The sequence below is a fragment of the Microtus oregoni genome, unplaced genomic scaffold, assembly GCF_018167655.1.
Source record: "Microtus oregoni isolate MIOR12 unplaced genomic scaffold, Mior012 000056F_ref0000123, whole genome shotgun sequence".
Classification (NCBI taxonomy): Eukaryota; Metazoa; Chordata; class Mammalia; order Rodentia; family Cricetidae; genus Microtus; species Microtus oregoni.
This window is the reverse complement of record NW_024543832.1, coordinates 3797012-3812230: the sequence shown is the minus strand read 5'-3', so window position 1 is coordinate 3812230 and position 15219 is coordinate 3797012. Positions and strand designations below refer to the sequence as shown.

The window sequence follows — 15219 nt, the reverse complement described above, 5'->3', positions numbered from 1 at the left end:
TTTCTCTGAGAACTACCTGCTACCTAGGATAGGGGCACACTCACCACTGGGTCCAGCCCTTGGCGAGTTCTTCAGATGCCATAGCAACCAGCACCTGTGGGTTAAAAGAAGGTATGGTGAAAATTGTTGAGACTAGCTACCACTCCTCCCGACCTCTCTAGCTACTGAATTTAACAATATGGAACTCTTCCATTACTCAAAACTCAGCTTCTCATTTTCAAAAATCTTTTCAACCTTTCCATGGTTGAGTATGTCTAATAATTGATTCTTCTTGTATCTAATAGTATTAGGATTATTAGGAAACACAGGCAGAGGCAATTTATGGAGATACTGTCAAGTATGTTGTTAACAGAAGTGTGTAGTTTGGATGTGAAGTGACTCTAAAGGTTCACTGTTTTAAAAGCTTGGTTACCAACAAACTGATTGGCTTCTGGAAGTGACTGGAACCTGAAAGTCTCTGACCTAATCAATGGGTTAATCCCCTGGAGGATTGATACTACGATGGCAATTGGAAATGGTGGGTAGGTGTGGGGGTCCAGTTGAAGGAAGTGGGTCACCAGGGATGTGTTTTGGAAATCTATACCGTCTCTTTGATATCCTCACATCTCTCTCTGCTTTCTGGCCGCTGTGAGGTGGGCAGTTTGCTTTTGCCTCGTGCTCCTCACCATGATGTTTTCTGCCTTACAACTGGCCCAGAAACAATAGAGCCAAGTGCCCATGCACTGAAACTTCTGAGATCAGGAGACAAAAATCAACTTTCCCTCTTTTACACTGTCTCTCTTAGGCATCTATCATAGCCCAGCTAATATAGATTGGTCACTTCTGCTGCTGACCATGTGGCACCTCTACCAACTCAAAGCCCCTTTTCCCATCTAAACCTCTGGGATAATGTAAAAAGAAGATTTGGAGGAAGAAAGTCAATGACATGCTAGAGGAAGAACAGTGATTAGTTAAGGAGGTGGACTGATAGGCCCCCCCCTTTTTTTTTGAATTTCCGAGACAGGGTTTCTCCGTAGCTTTTGGTTTCTGTCCTGGAACTAGCTCTTGTAGACCAGGCTGGCCTCAAACTCAGAGATCTGCCTGCCTCTGCCTCCCGAGTGCTGGGATTAAAGGTGTGCGCCACCACCGCCCGGCTTGGTAGGCCCTTTGAGAATATGTTCCTTCATGTTTTCTTCCAATGTAGTGGTGCGGGACAATTGTCTATATTCTGTCAGTTATGTTTAAATAAACACTGATTGGCCAATAGCCAGGCAGGAAGTAAAGGCAAGATAACCAGACAGGAAGTAGAGGTGAGACAATGAGAACAGGAGAATTCTGGGAAAAGGGAAGCTCCCTCTGCAGTCCTGTCCAGACACAGAAGAAGCAAGATGTGACTATGCTGCTGAAAAAGGTACTGAGCCATGTGGCTAACACAGATAAGAATAATGGGTTAATATAAGTTATAAGAGTTAATAAGAAGTCTGAGCTAATGGGCCAATCAGTCTATAACTAATGTAGACCTCTGTGTGATTTCTTTAGGACTTAACAACTGTGGGAACTGGGCAGGAAAGAAACCCCCGCAACAATGTAGTATTGAGTAGTTTTTAAAGCTTAAAAAAAACATCAACTTTTTTTCAACTCTAAGTTCCTGCTATCAGTAACAGTAATAAGCCAATAGTATGAATGCATGAAAACAGCTTGTACTAATGTCTTAGCATAATTTGAGAAACAAGCATTCATCACAGGATGAGCTTCCCTCCTTCCCACTTATGCAAGCTATAATCTAAACTGCACTATAGGGAAATGTTTCATTTTACAATGTGTAGGATACAAGAACTTCTAAGAAATTACTTTGCCAAGAAGCCCTTTATCTTTGGACAGGAAGCCACCACTGTTCTTCACTGCTACGTCCAGTGTTCTCCTTTGTACCTCAGGCAGTGAAACACTGAAATCGAAGCTGCAATGGAAACAGATATCTTATGTCAATTTTCTATGATCCTGTTGTATTTTAACTAAGATGACTTTTTTTCTTTCTTTCTTTTTTTTTTTTTTTTTTTTTTTTTTTTTTTTTTATATCATTCCAACCAGCTTTCTCTTGTAAAATTGAGTTCCCTTTTTGGTGTTCACCTAGCTGACTTTAGTTCAAAATAAAGTTACAGAATGAAAACAGTGAGGGAGAGGTACATTTAAAGAAGAAACAAAACTGAGTCAACAAATACTGATGCTATTCAGCTCTATTATTTTCTCAAAACTAGCAGATGCTAAATTGTCAGAGAACTATGAGGTGGGGCAGATTTTACAGACTGGTAATCCAAGGATCCAAGCAACTTGGTCCATTAGACTGGCTACTAACCACACAAAGGCAGCTTCTATTAAGGTGACCACTTATGATTTGCAACATTATATTGTTTTAGAAAAATAGAGCTTTTCTCAAAAATGTGTATTTTATGTTATTATACTATAAAAAATTTTAAATTTAAATTGTTTGATTTGAAATTTAGTATCAATATATGTTACCCACTAAATCAAAGTGCTTCAGAGTCGTCAATAATTTGACCTTTAGCTGGGAGGTGGTGGTGCACGCCTTTATCCCCAACACTCAGGAGACAGAGGCAGAGGCAAGAGGATCTCTGTGAGTTCTAGGCCTGCTTGGTCTACAGAGTGAGTTCCAGGACAGTCAGGTCCACACAGAGAAACCCTGTCTCAAAAAGCATAAAAACAAAATAAAACAAAAATTTGACGTTTAACCATCCATGTCCCTGTGCACCTTTATAACTCGGATATATTATGTTTAACACCTCTGCTCGAAGGTTATTTAACAAGCACCATGTGCTGGACTGTGCTAGAGCACCCTGTTTCTCAACAGTGCACTAGGTTCACAGGCCTTCTCACTCAGGACTGCCCTAACCGCCTGTCATTTCATCCAGGTAGCTTCTTAGCTAAAAGAAGTATCTACTGTACCTCTGATCGAACACAGGGTTTAGTGTCTTCTTTGACACATGTGTTTTTCTTCTTCCTGATCTCCTCTTGTCTGGCAATAAATACATACGGACATATGGATCAGAGCCATCTTCTGAGAAGGCAATGAGGTTTCTTAAAACACAAATCAGAGAAGACTAAATATTAGAATTTTTAAAAAAGAATTCTATAATATCTGAATTACTTTATCAAGCTTTTATTTAATATGATCTCAACTCCAACGAGCAACATACATCAGACTTCCCCTATATGTGGTTCTATACCATCACTTTTAAATGTCCCTTTTAGCAGTTTTGCCAGAGTGACTTTTGGCTCGACTACCTAAGCCTAGAGTGTGGGCAGGCATTCACTGCCCTTGCTCTACGCTTCTCACCTTCTCCCAGACTTCTCCTGTGTTACCCACAGGAAACATGAACAGAGGCCCTGTGGGGCAAACTTGGCCTCTGTCAATATGACCTTCAGTGGTCGGCCTTCTCCACGATACTGTCCCCTACTCTTTCTACAGGACAGCGAGCATGAGCCATTCATTAATTCACAGCTGCAGGCCCTCTGCAGTCATTATCTCGGGAGCCAGAACACAGAAGGTTCCTAAGAATCCTCTCTGAACTAAATCTACATTTTCAGAATATTGTTTGTCAGTGTCACCAATTCTATTCACCTATGTTTTAAAAAGACTTTCTATAAAAGAAATATTTATATTTTAAACTCCTATTGATACGGGGAGGGGGAAGTCACGTAAGACAGAACATAACCAGCCAGTGGCAGTAGTGGTCAGCCTTACCTGCAGGAGTGCACAACCACAATGAGCTTATTCCTCTGGGAGCTGTGCCGGATGGTCAACTGGATCTGCCCCAGGGGAGACTGTCCCAGTGTTGTCCCGCTGTGGAAACAACAGAATGTCACCAGCTCTGCCCCAACACAAAAGAGGTTTGGTGTATTGATATCATCTATACAGGAATGTAATGTCCATTCATCTAGACAAATGGGAATTAATTACCCAGGAACTTTTGAATATATACCAAATTTAAATTATATCACTTGATGATTCGGGATTCCTTAATTATTCAAAACTGACAGTTTTCCAGTGAGCACTCAAGGAACAGAGGAGACAGAGCTCTCCCCAGGACAAATTTCAACCTCGTGGCTAAAACTCAGCCTGCTGCTAGGCAAGTGTCCTATTACCATACTATACCCCAACCTGAAGCTGACTCCCTTTCTTCCAAAATGACTCATGTGAGGAAGTAAGAAAACCAAAGATGAGCACAGGTCAGAGGAGCCTCAGAGATGTGGCAAATGCTGAGTCCTTCCATACTTTTCTCACCATAGCCTCTGCTTTGATGATTTCCTTCTAAGTGGACACACCTCTTAGGACACAAGAAAAGCAAGATTCAAAGGCTGATTTTTATGTTTACCACAGTAGACAGTAATGTCTGATGAGTATAGTAACTTTTTCTTCCTTATTCACCAGTGCTACCTATAAATGGCAAACATCTAAAGAAGCCAGTGGGGACTTGGTGGTAATGAGGACCATATTTTGCAATGAAGAGAAGACAGGTGACACAATGTTCAGCACATTGGTGACTATCCATGCAGGAGTCTGTCCCTGGAGTGAACTGAGTATATGGTGGCCACACAGCTTAAGTCTCTTGCCTCTCCTACCTGCAAAACCTCTTATTCCACTTCTATTCTCTTAACATATCCAACGTCCTAAGCAGCAAGTTTTATTGTGAAAGTCAAAGACTAGTGAGCAAAATAGCACAATCAAATTTCTCCCCGATAACTTAAGACCTGGTCTCCCTCCCTGTGGTGTATGGGATGAAAACTATGATAAACAATGATGTGAGCATTAGTTACTTTTCAAGTTGACGTAGCCTTTGCCTCAGTTCCTGGGTGGCAATGGGCAATGATATGTCTGAGGCAATGCTTGGGGTGGGCTCCTTGGCTGAGATGTGGCTTGGAGAGGCCAAGAGGCTAGAGGAGCTCCTGCCTAGGTCACGCTGCCCTAGAGGGCTGGCCTCATGGGGCTGAGGCTTCTCCTCCCTGACAGGCTTATCATCGACTCCCAGGACTGGTGTTGATGGAGCAGTGTTGCTATCACCAGTGCTTGGAGACACAGACTTCTGAGATTTCACAGGCATTTTTCTCCCTTCTTTGGAGACAGAGGGCCGTTTCACTTGAGCCGAATGCTGGTAGTCTGGAGGTCTTTCTTGCTTCTCAAGATGGAGGACCTAGGGGGAAACCAGTGACAGCGGTGACACCTGGATACATGAGTGGCTTTAGATGTATTCATTTGCAAATGTTTAAGATTCAGCTAACCTATTCAGCTATGCAGTTATTAAAATAGTGTATTACAGAGAATTACAAAAGCAAATTTTATGAGGCATGGTGGTGCACGCCTTTAATCCCAGCACCTGCAAGGCAGAGGCAGGCAGAGCTCTGACAGTTTGAAGCTATCCTGGTCTACATAGAGAATTCAAGGACAACCAGTGCCAACTTGTCTCCAAAATAAAAAACAAACAATTTTTTTTAAAATTTTTTTAGATTTATTTATTTATTATGTATACAACATTCTGTCTCCATGTATGCCCACACACCAGAGGAGGGAGCCAGATCTCATTACAGATGGTTGTGAGCCACCATGTGGTTGCTGGGAATTGAACTCAGGACCTCTGAAAGAGCAAGCAGCCAGTGCTCTTAACCTCTGAGCCATCTCTCCAGCCCAAAAAAAAAAACAAACAATTTTTAAAAAGATAAATTTTAAACAATTAAAACTACTCTACTTTTGCAATAAAAAATACCTTTTCTGTATCTTCTAATCTCTTCCATTTGAACATATTCTAATTATGGCACAAGGCTTCCATGAGATCACCCAGAAAGCCATGTATCCTTGGCAAAACATGAAATATCCCATTCTTTCAGGTGGTTTACACCAGACTCCCAGACAAAGAAAAAAATGCCAAGATACTGTGCTATCCAGAAGGATCTCTCAAGCAACCAAGCGTAATACCGTAGTAAAAGGACAGCCACATCATCCTGCACACTGGGGATGGTAATGTGTAAGCCAGGGCTATACTCTACAGGACACTCTGGAATTACTGACCATCTCTGGTTGTATTAACCAAAGCTATTGCAAACACTTTCATTTCACAGACTCCCCACAGTTTACACAGTAACCAGGAGCTCATGAGGTGGCAGACAGGTGATGCTGTAACTACTCTGCCACTATATGGTTGTGCTGCATCTTGATATGTGCGACACTGGACCCTGAGCAGACTATTCTAATTAAAAAAAAAAAACAACAACAAAAAGCAAAAACTCATTCTTAGGGCTGGCGTATAGTTGAGTGGTAAATGTTGGCCTAGCATGTGTAAAACTATGGGTTCAAACCCCAGCACTGAAACAGAAAGTTGGCTCTTTCTTATAATGTCTATATAATTTTGTTTGTTTTTAGATGGGTGTGTGTGCCCTGGCACGTACGCCAAGGGCAGAGGACAATCCTGTGGATTCAGTGACTGCATTCAGGCTCTCAGGCTTGAGCAGCTCAGCTTTACCTGCTGAGATGTCGCCTTGGCTCAGCATGAATACTTTAATTACATTTCCTGTATGTTTAAGCATTTATTATCAATATCTACTCAGGTATTTTTATTGTGGACAAACTATAGCTTTTAGCTTTTATTCCTGTAAATTCTACCTCTATAAGAGTTTATCAAGCTGCCTTCTGAACAACCTTTGAATATTCAAGGTTAAGAAGCAAACTCCATTGGAATAAACATACTTTCTGGACTACCATGGCCTGTCAATGAATCTGGAAATAAAGGGTTTGTTTGGAATGGATCTAGATTGGACTCCCATAACTCTATGACAGCTTCTGTGGCCCTCAAACTGTCAGCATGCTCTATCATGCCACCTGACCTATGCCTTTGGTAGCACTGCCACACTGGGACTGAGCTGAAGCTGCTTTCTTCCCTCCCACTATGGAGTCCTGCTAAAAAGTATGCAGTACCCGGAGGGCAATCTTCATTTTTAAGGTGCTGTTTGGACCCGAGTTGCTGAGCTGGAACCGCTGGTTTATGGTCATGTTGTCACTCATAAGCAGCTGACTGAGAGGGATCCTCAGGCTCCCCAGAGAACACTGATGCTGCTCATCTTTGACCTGAAAGATGCAGAGCAGAAAACACAGAGCTCCAAGGAAAACAACAGGAACCACAAGAGATGTAGCAAGGTCCACAGATTGACTTTAAAAACATACCAGCACAAAACAAAACATAAAACATTTCATCTATATATTTAAAGCAGTGTGTCTCAGGAAAATACAAGTATTTCTGTCAGATGTACCTGCTCTTTTTTCATTATAAAACCATGAGCACAACAAAGGACATCTTATTTTATAAATCTACTGTGAGAGCTGGATGGTGGCCCATACCTTTAATTCCAGCACCCAGGAAGCAGAAGCAGGTGGATCTCTGCTGAGTTCTAGGCTACCCTGGTCTATAGAGAGAGAGCTCTAGAACAGCCAGTGCTAAAGAGAGAAACACTATCTCAAAAACAAAACAAAAAACAAATCTGAGATAAAAAACAAACTTCAGATAAGAATTAGTCTAGGGCTGGAGAGATAGTCCAGCAGTTGAGCATTTGTTTCTGCAAAGGGCCCACATTTGATTCCCAGCATATAACCATCTATAATTCAGTTCTTGGGAAGTCAATGACCAGTCCTAACCTCCACAGACACCAGACACAAAGTACATAGACATTCATGCAAGCAAAACACTCATATACATAATAAGTCTCTTAAAAAATACAAAAAGAAATACTCTATACAAGCCAGGAAGTAGGGGCACATGAGTTTAGTCCCAGTACTTGGATCTCTGTGAGTTTGAGGTCAGCCTGGTCTAAAAGGACAGGCTCCAAAGCTACAGAGAAACCCTGTCTCAAAAAACCAAAACCAAAACAAAACAAAGCAAGAACGAAGAAAAGTAATACTCTATACAAATCTAAAGGAAATATCATTTAAATACTGAAATCATACAGTATACACTGACAGAAAGGTGAGTTTCTACAGGAGACACTTATTCACGGAGAAAATGTATTTTAAGTGTCTTTAACACCTTCTCTGTTCAAAGTCTACGTGGCTGCTTTGAAAGCTTACAGCATCTCCTTTAAATACATGGTACTTCTTCCTCATGAATAATTAATCTTCAGCATTGCCTGTTATAAGAACTATTCCCATCATGTGGTTGTTCAAAATAGTTTGATCAAAGAAAGAACTCTGGACAAAATGAACAAACTCCTTGAAAGACATAAATACCACAGTTTATAAAGAAGAAATAGCTGACCTAGATAGATCAATAGCTATTGATAGAATTAAGTTTGCATGTAAATACCTTCTCAAAATGAAAAATGCAAGCTATATAAGGGAAAACACAAAACAATTCTGTACAGACTCTTCCAGAATATTCAAGAGGAACACAAGCTCCCTAACTCACTCAGGAGGCTATCATTATCTTGACATCAAAATAGGAAAAAAATATTAAAAGAAAGCAAAATTACAGATCATAAACCTTCATGAGTAAGCAGTAAGAATGGTTTTCTTTTTTTCTTACTTATTTACTAAATTTTTATGTGTGTATACTTGAGTGAGTTTGTGTATATTATGTGTGTGCAAGAGCCTTCAGAGTCCAAACGAGGGCATCAGATTCCCTGGAGCTCATACTATAGGCAGTTGTGAGCTGCCATGAGAGTGCTAGGAACAGAATTCAGGTCTGCTACGAGAGATTCCAGCCAAATCTTCAGGCCCAAGAAGCAAGAATTAATAAATGTAAAAATGATCACGACTAAAAAGGACTTACCCCCAGATAAAATATTGTGTTCAAGGTATCCAGTATTACATGTGGAAAAACAAATAAAACTTTGCAATATTTAACACCTGAAAATCAACAATGTATCTCACTGTATTTACAGTTGAAAAACCATATGTTATCTCGACATATGTAGAAAAGCCTTCAGTGAAAGCCAGCACCGACTCCTGATGACGAAGCAAACTAGGAGGAGAAAAATCTCTGTATGGGAGACCAGACTCGGAGGATACTTTGGCAGAGTAAAGCTGGCTGAACAGGGAGGCCAGCCAAGAAACAAAAGCATCAGGATTGTTATGAAAAGTGTCAATACTAGAAGATAACATGACTTCCATCCCACACATAAAACCCTAAGGTATCTAGTGGAACAAGTAAGCAGGTCTGACATGGTGGCATACAATCTTAGCAATAAACTGGCCAAGCAGTAGAATAATAAATTCAAGGCCTTGTGATAAAATCCACGACCCCCTCCCACAAGCAAATACAATAAAAAAAAAAAAAGCAAGCCATTTTTGGTGGAGTTGTATGAGATCATATCCATATATAACAACCAACTACAGCTATCTGGGCGCTGAGTCCGAATACCCGGGGCTCCCGGGGGGCAGCAGTTCCTTTGTTTCTGTGGCCTGCCTGCACCAAGCGGGGTAGGCGCTTTGTCTGCGAGCTGCCCAACCAGCACGGAGGCCTGATCTTTCGGCGCCAGGAGACCCAGCATTGGGGTGAGTTTCTGGCCCACGGCGCCAGCCTGGGACGGGGAGCTCGGGGGTTTCTTGGCCCCCTGTCCTGCTTGGGCTCTCTGCAGGGCCTCTACTCCCCGGGTGCTGCCTCTTTCTTCCTGGCCCACCCAGCTTCCGTCCAGAGCCCTCCCCACTTCGCCCCCACTGCCCTCTTTTGGCGCGTGGCATCGCCCAGCCCAGCCTATCTGGGCGCGGAGTCCGAGTACCCGGGGCTCCCGGGGGGCAGCAGTTCCTTTGTTTCTGTGGCCTGCCTGCACCAAGCGGGGTAGGCGCTTTGTCTGCGAGCTGCCCAACCAGCACGGAGGCCTGATCTTTCGGCGCCAGGAGACCCAGCATTGGGGTGAGTTTCTGGCCCACGGCGCCAGCCTGGGACGGGGAGCTCGGGGGTTTCTTGGCCCCCTGTCCTGCTTGGGCTCTCTGCAGGGCCTCTACTCCCCAGGTGCTGCCTCTTTCTTCCTGGCCCACCCAGCTTCCGTCCAGAGCCCTCCCCACTTCGCCCCCACTGCCCTGTTTAGGCGCGTGGCATCGCCCAGCCCAGCCTATCTGGGCGCAGGGTCCGAGTATCCGGGGCTCCCGGGCGGGCAGCAGTTCCTTTGTTTCTGTGGCCTGCCTGCACCAAGCGGGATAGGCGCTTTGTCTGCGAGCTGCCCAACCAGCACGGAGGCCTGATCTTTCGGCGCCAGGAGACCCAGCATTGGGAGAGCCAACATTGGGGAGAGACAGCGTTTGGTAGGCAAGGAGACCTAATCCGGTAAAAGAAGATCCATAGGGAGCATTTGGAAGAAGAGATGGGCCGACGTCAAGGCAAGAATTCGCCCAACAAGGTGAAAAGCAACATGAAGCTACCAGAAACAAGCGACCTCACAACGGGAGGACAAGAACCCCTTAATCAAGAGGAAGGAGAAAAGATTGACTTCATGAAAGTGATTGACACCCTTAAACAGCATGTAAAAAACGCCCTTATAGAAATGGATGAGAAATATAACAGAAAGTTTGAAGAATTGAATAAATCAGTGAATGATACCCTAGAAAACCAAGGAAAAACAATCAAACAGATAATGGAAACAGTTCAAGACCTGAAAACTGAAATGGAGGCAAAGAAGAAAACACAAACAGAGGGCTGTCTGGACATGGAAAATCTAGGTAAACGAATAGAGACTACAGAAACAAGCATAACCAGCAGAATACAAGAGATAGAAGAAAGACTCTCGGATTCTGAAGATACCATAGAGAAAATAAACACACTGATCAAAGAAAACAGCAAGTCCAACAAACTCTCATCACAAAACATTCAGGAAATATGGGACACAATAAAAAGACCAAACCTAAGAATAATAGGAGTAGAAGAAGGAGAAGAAGGGCAGCTCCATGGTCCAGAAAATCTATTTAATAAAATTATAGAAGAAAACTTTCCCAACCTAAGGAAAGATTTTCCTATGAAGGTGCAAGAAGCATACAGAACACCGAATAGGCTGGATCAAAAAAAAACATCCCCTCGCCATATAATTATCAAAACACAAAGCATACAGAATAAGGAAAGAATATTAAGAGCTGCAAAGGAAAAAGGCCAAATTACTTATAAAGGTAAACCTATCAGACTTACACCTGACTTCTCCATGGATACCATGAAAGCCAGAAGGTCCTGGATAGATGTACTGCAGAAACTGAGAGACCATGGGTGCAAGCCCAGATTACTATACCCAGCCAAGCTTTCATTCACTATAAATGGAGAAAATAAAATTTTCCAGGATAAAAACAAATTTAAACAATACACAGCCACAAATCCAGCCTTACAGAAAGTAATTGAAGGAAAATCACTAACCAAGGAGTCCAACAATGACCACAATAACTCAGACATCTAGAGACCCTTCACCAACACAAAACAAAGAAGGGAAACACACAAACTCTACGACTAAAAAAAAATGACCGGAGTTAACAACCACTGGTCATTAATATCACTTAATGTCAATGGACTCAACTCACCTATAAAAAGGCACAGGCTAAGAGATTGGATAAGAAAACAGGATCCAACATTCTGCTGTTTACAAGAAACACACCTCAACCACAAAGACAGGCACCTACTCAGAGTAAAGGGCTGGGAAAAGGCCTATCAAGCAAATGGACCTAAGAAACAGGCAGGTGTGGCCATACTAATCTCTAACAAAGTTGACTTTAAACTTAAATCAATCAGAAGAGATGGAGAGGGGCATTTTATACTCATAACAGGAACAGTTCATCAGGATGAAGTCTCAATCCTGAACATCTATGCCCCTAATATAAAAGCACCCACGTACATAAAAGAAACATTGCTAAAATTCAAGGCAGCCATCAAACCGCACACACTAATAGTAGGAGACTTCAACACTCCTCTCTCACCAATGGACAGGTCAATCAGACAGGAACCTAACAGAGAAATAAGAGAATTAGTGGAGGTAATGAATCAAATGGACTTAACAGACATCTATAGAACATTCCATCCAAATAGGAAAGAATATACCTTCTTCTCTGCAGCTCATGGAACCTTCTCGAAAATCGACCACATAGTCGGTAACAAAGCAAACATCCACAGTTACAAAAAAATATTAGTAACCACCTGTGTCTTATCAGATCACCATGGATTAAAGTTAGAATTCAACAATAATGCTACCCCCAGAAAGCATACAAAGTCATGGAAACTGAACAGTCAACTATTGAACCATAGCTGGATTAAGGAAGAAATAAAGAAAGAAATTAAAGTCTTCCTGGAATTCAATGAAAATAAAGAAACAACATACTCAAACTTATGGGACACTATGAAAGCAGTCCTAAGAGGAAAGTTCATAGCACTAAGTGCCCACTTAAAGAAAACAGAGAAAGCTCACATTGGAGACTTAACAGCCCACCTGAAAGCTCTAGAAAAAAAAGAAGCAGACTCACCTAGGAGGAGTAGAAGACTGGAAATAATCAAAATGAGGGCTGAAATCAACAAAATAGAAACACAGAAAACAATACAAAAAATCAATGAAACAAAAAGCTGGTTCCTGGAGAAAATCAACAAGATTGACAAACCACTATCCAAGCTAATCAAACGGCAGAGAGAGAATTTGCAAATTAATAAGATCAGAAATGAAAAGGGGGACATAACCACAGACACAGAGGAAATTCAGAGAATCATTAGATCTTACTACAAAAGCCTATATGCCACAAAATTGGAAAATGTAAAGGAAATGGATACTTTTTTAGATAAATATCATATACCAAAGTTAAATCAGGACCTGGTGAACAATCTAAATAGACCTGTTAGTCGCGAAGAATTAGAAGAGGTTATCAAAAACCTCCCTACCAAAAAAAGTCCAGGACCAGATGGTTTCAATGCGGAATTCTACCAGATCTTCCAAGAAGATCTAATACCTATACTCCTTAATGTATTCCACAAGATAGAAACAGAAGGGTCATTACCAAACTCCTTTTATGAAGCCACAATTACTCTGATACCAAAACCACTCAAAGACTCAACCAGGAAAGAGAACTACAGGCCAATCTCACTCATGAATATCGACGCAAAAATCCTCAACAAAATACTGGCAAATCGAATCCAAGAACACATCCGAAAAATTATCCATTATGATCAAGTAGGCTTCATTCCTGAGATGCAGGGCTGGTTCAACATACGAAAATCTATCAATGTAATCCAGCATATAAATAAACTGAAAGAAAAAAACCATATGATCATTTCATTAGATGCTGAAAAAGCATTTGACAAAATTCAACATCCATTTATGTTAAAAGTCTTGGAGAGATTAGGGATACAAGGGTCATACCTAAATATAATAAAAGCTATATACAGCAAGCCGACAGCTAACATCAAATTAAACGGAGAGAAACTCAAAGCCATCCCACTTAACTCAGGAACACGACAAGGCTGTCCACTCTCCCCATACCTCTTCAATATAGTGCTTGAAGTTCTAGCAATAGCAATAAGACAACATAATGGAATCAAGGGGATTCGAATTGGAAAGGAAGAAGTTAAACTTTCGTTATTTGCAGATGATATGATAGTGTACATAAGCGACCCCAAAAACTCCACCAAAGAACTCCTACAGCTGATAAACAGCTTTAGTAATGTGGCAGGATACAAGATCAACTCCAAAAAATCAGTCGCCCTCTTATACACAAAGGATATGGAAGCAGAGAGGGAAATCAGAGAAGCTTCACCATTCACAATAGCCAAAAACAGCATAAAATATCTTGGGGTACATCTAACCAAGGAAGTGAAAGATCTATTTGACAAGAACTTTAAGGCATTGAAGAAAGAAATTGAAGAGGATACCAAAAAATGGATGGACCTCCCTTGCTCTTGGATTGGGAGGATCAACATAGTAAAAATGGCAATTCTACCAAAGGCTATTTATAGATTCAATGCAATCCCCATCAAGATCCCATCAAAATTCTTCACAGATCTGGAGAGGACAATAATCAACTTTATATGGAAAAACAAAAAACCCAGGATAGCCAAAACAATCCTATACAATAAAGGATCTTCTGGAGGCATTACCATCCCTGACTTCAAACTCTATTACAGAGCTACAGTAATGAAAACAGTGTGGTACTGGCATAAAAACAGAGAAGTCGACCAATGGAATCGTATAGAAGACCCGGATTTTATCCCACAAACCTATGAACACCTGATTTTCGATAAAGGAGCTAAAAGTATAAAATGGAAGAAAGAAAGCATCTTCAACAAATGGTGCTGGCACAACTGGATGTCATCTTGTAGAAGAATGAAAATAGACCCTTATCTATCACCGTGCACAAAACTCAAGTCCAAATGGATTAAAGACCTCAATATCAGCCCGAACACACTGAACCTGATAGAAGAGAAAGTGGGAAGTACCCTACAACAGATGGGCACAGGAGATCGCTTCCTATGTATAACCCCAGAAGCACAGACATTAAGGGCAACATTGAATAAATGGGACCTACTTAAACTGAGAAGCTTCTGTAAAGCAAAGGACATAGTCAACAAGACACAAAGGCAACCTACTGATTGGGAGAAGATCTTCACCAACCCCACAACAGACAAAGGTCTGATCTCCAAAATATATAAAGAACTCAAGAAACTAGACTTTAAAATGCTAATTAACCCAATTAAAAAATGGGGCACTGAACTGAACAGAGAATTCTCAGCAGAGGAAGTTCAAATGGCCAAAAGACACTTAAAGTCGTGCTCAACTTCCTTAGCAATCAGGGAAATGCAAATCAAAACAACTTTGAGATATCATCTTACACCTGTCAGAATGGCTAAAGTCAAAAACACCAAGGATAACCTTTGCTGGAGAGGCTGTGGAGGAACGGGTACCCTCATCCATTGCTGGTGGGAATGCCATCTTGTGCAACCACTGTGGAAGTCAGTGTTTCGGTTTCTCAGGAAATTCGGGATCAACTTACCCCTGGACCCAGCAATACCACTCTTGGGAATATACCCAAGAGATGCTCTATCATATGACAAAAGCATTTGTTCAACTATGTTCATAGCAGTATTATTTGTAATAGCCAGAACCTGGAAACAACCTAGATGCCCTTCAATGGAAGAATGGATGAAGAAAGTATGGAATATATACACGCTAGAGTACTACGCTGCGGTAAAAAACAATGACTTCTCGAACTTTGCAGGCAAATGGATGGAAATAGAA

The 15219-nt window shown here is 41.5% G+C and overlaps 1 protein-coding gene across 5 annotated transcripts in view; it reads right to left on the bottom strand.

The window, feature by feature from the left end:
• Positions 1-15219, bottom strand: part of Esyt2 (extended synaptotagmin 2) — a 105792-nt gene that overhangs the window by 1997 nt on the left and 88576 nt on the right. For all 5 annotated transcript variants that reach the window (XM_041638954.1, XM_041638956.1, XM_041638957.1 and 2 more), the window contains 6 exons: positions 6962-7111; positions 4813-5186; positions 3740-3838; positions 2941-3072; positions 1831-1936; positions 45-94 (listed from right to left, as the gene is read on the bottom strand). In XM_041638954.1, coding sequence (XP_041494888.1) covers positions 45-94; positions 1831-1936; positions 2941-3072; positions 3740-3838; positions 4813-5186; positions 6962-7111 — 911 coding nt within the window. The remainder of the gene's footprint in view (positions 1-44; positions 95-1830; positions 1937-2940; positions 3073-3739; positions 3839-4812; positions 5187-6961; positions 7112-15219) is intronic.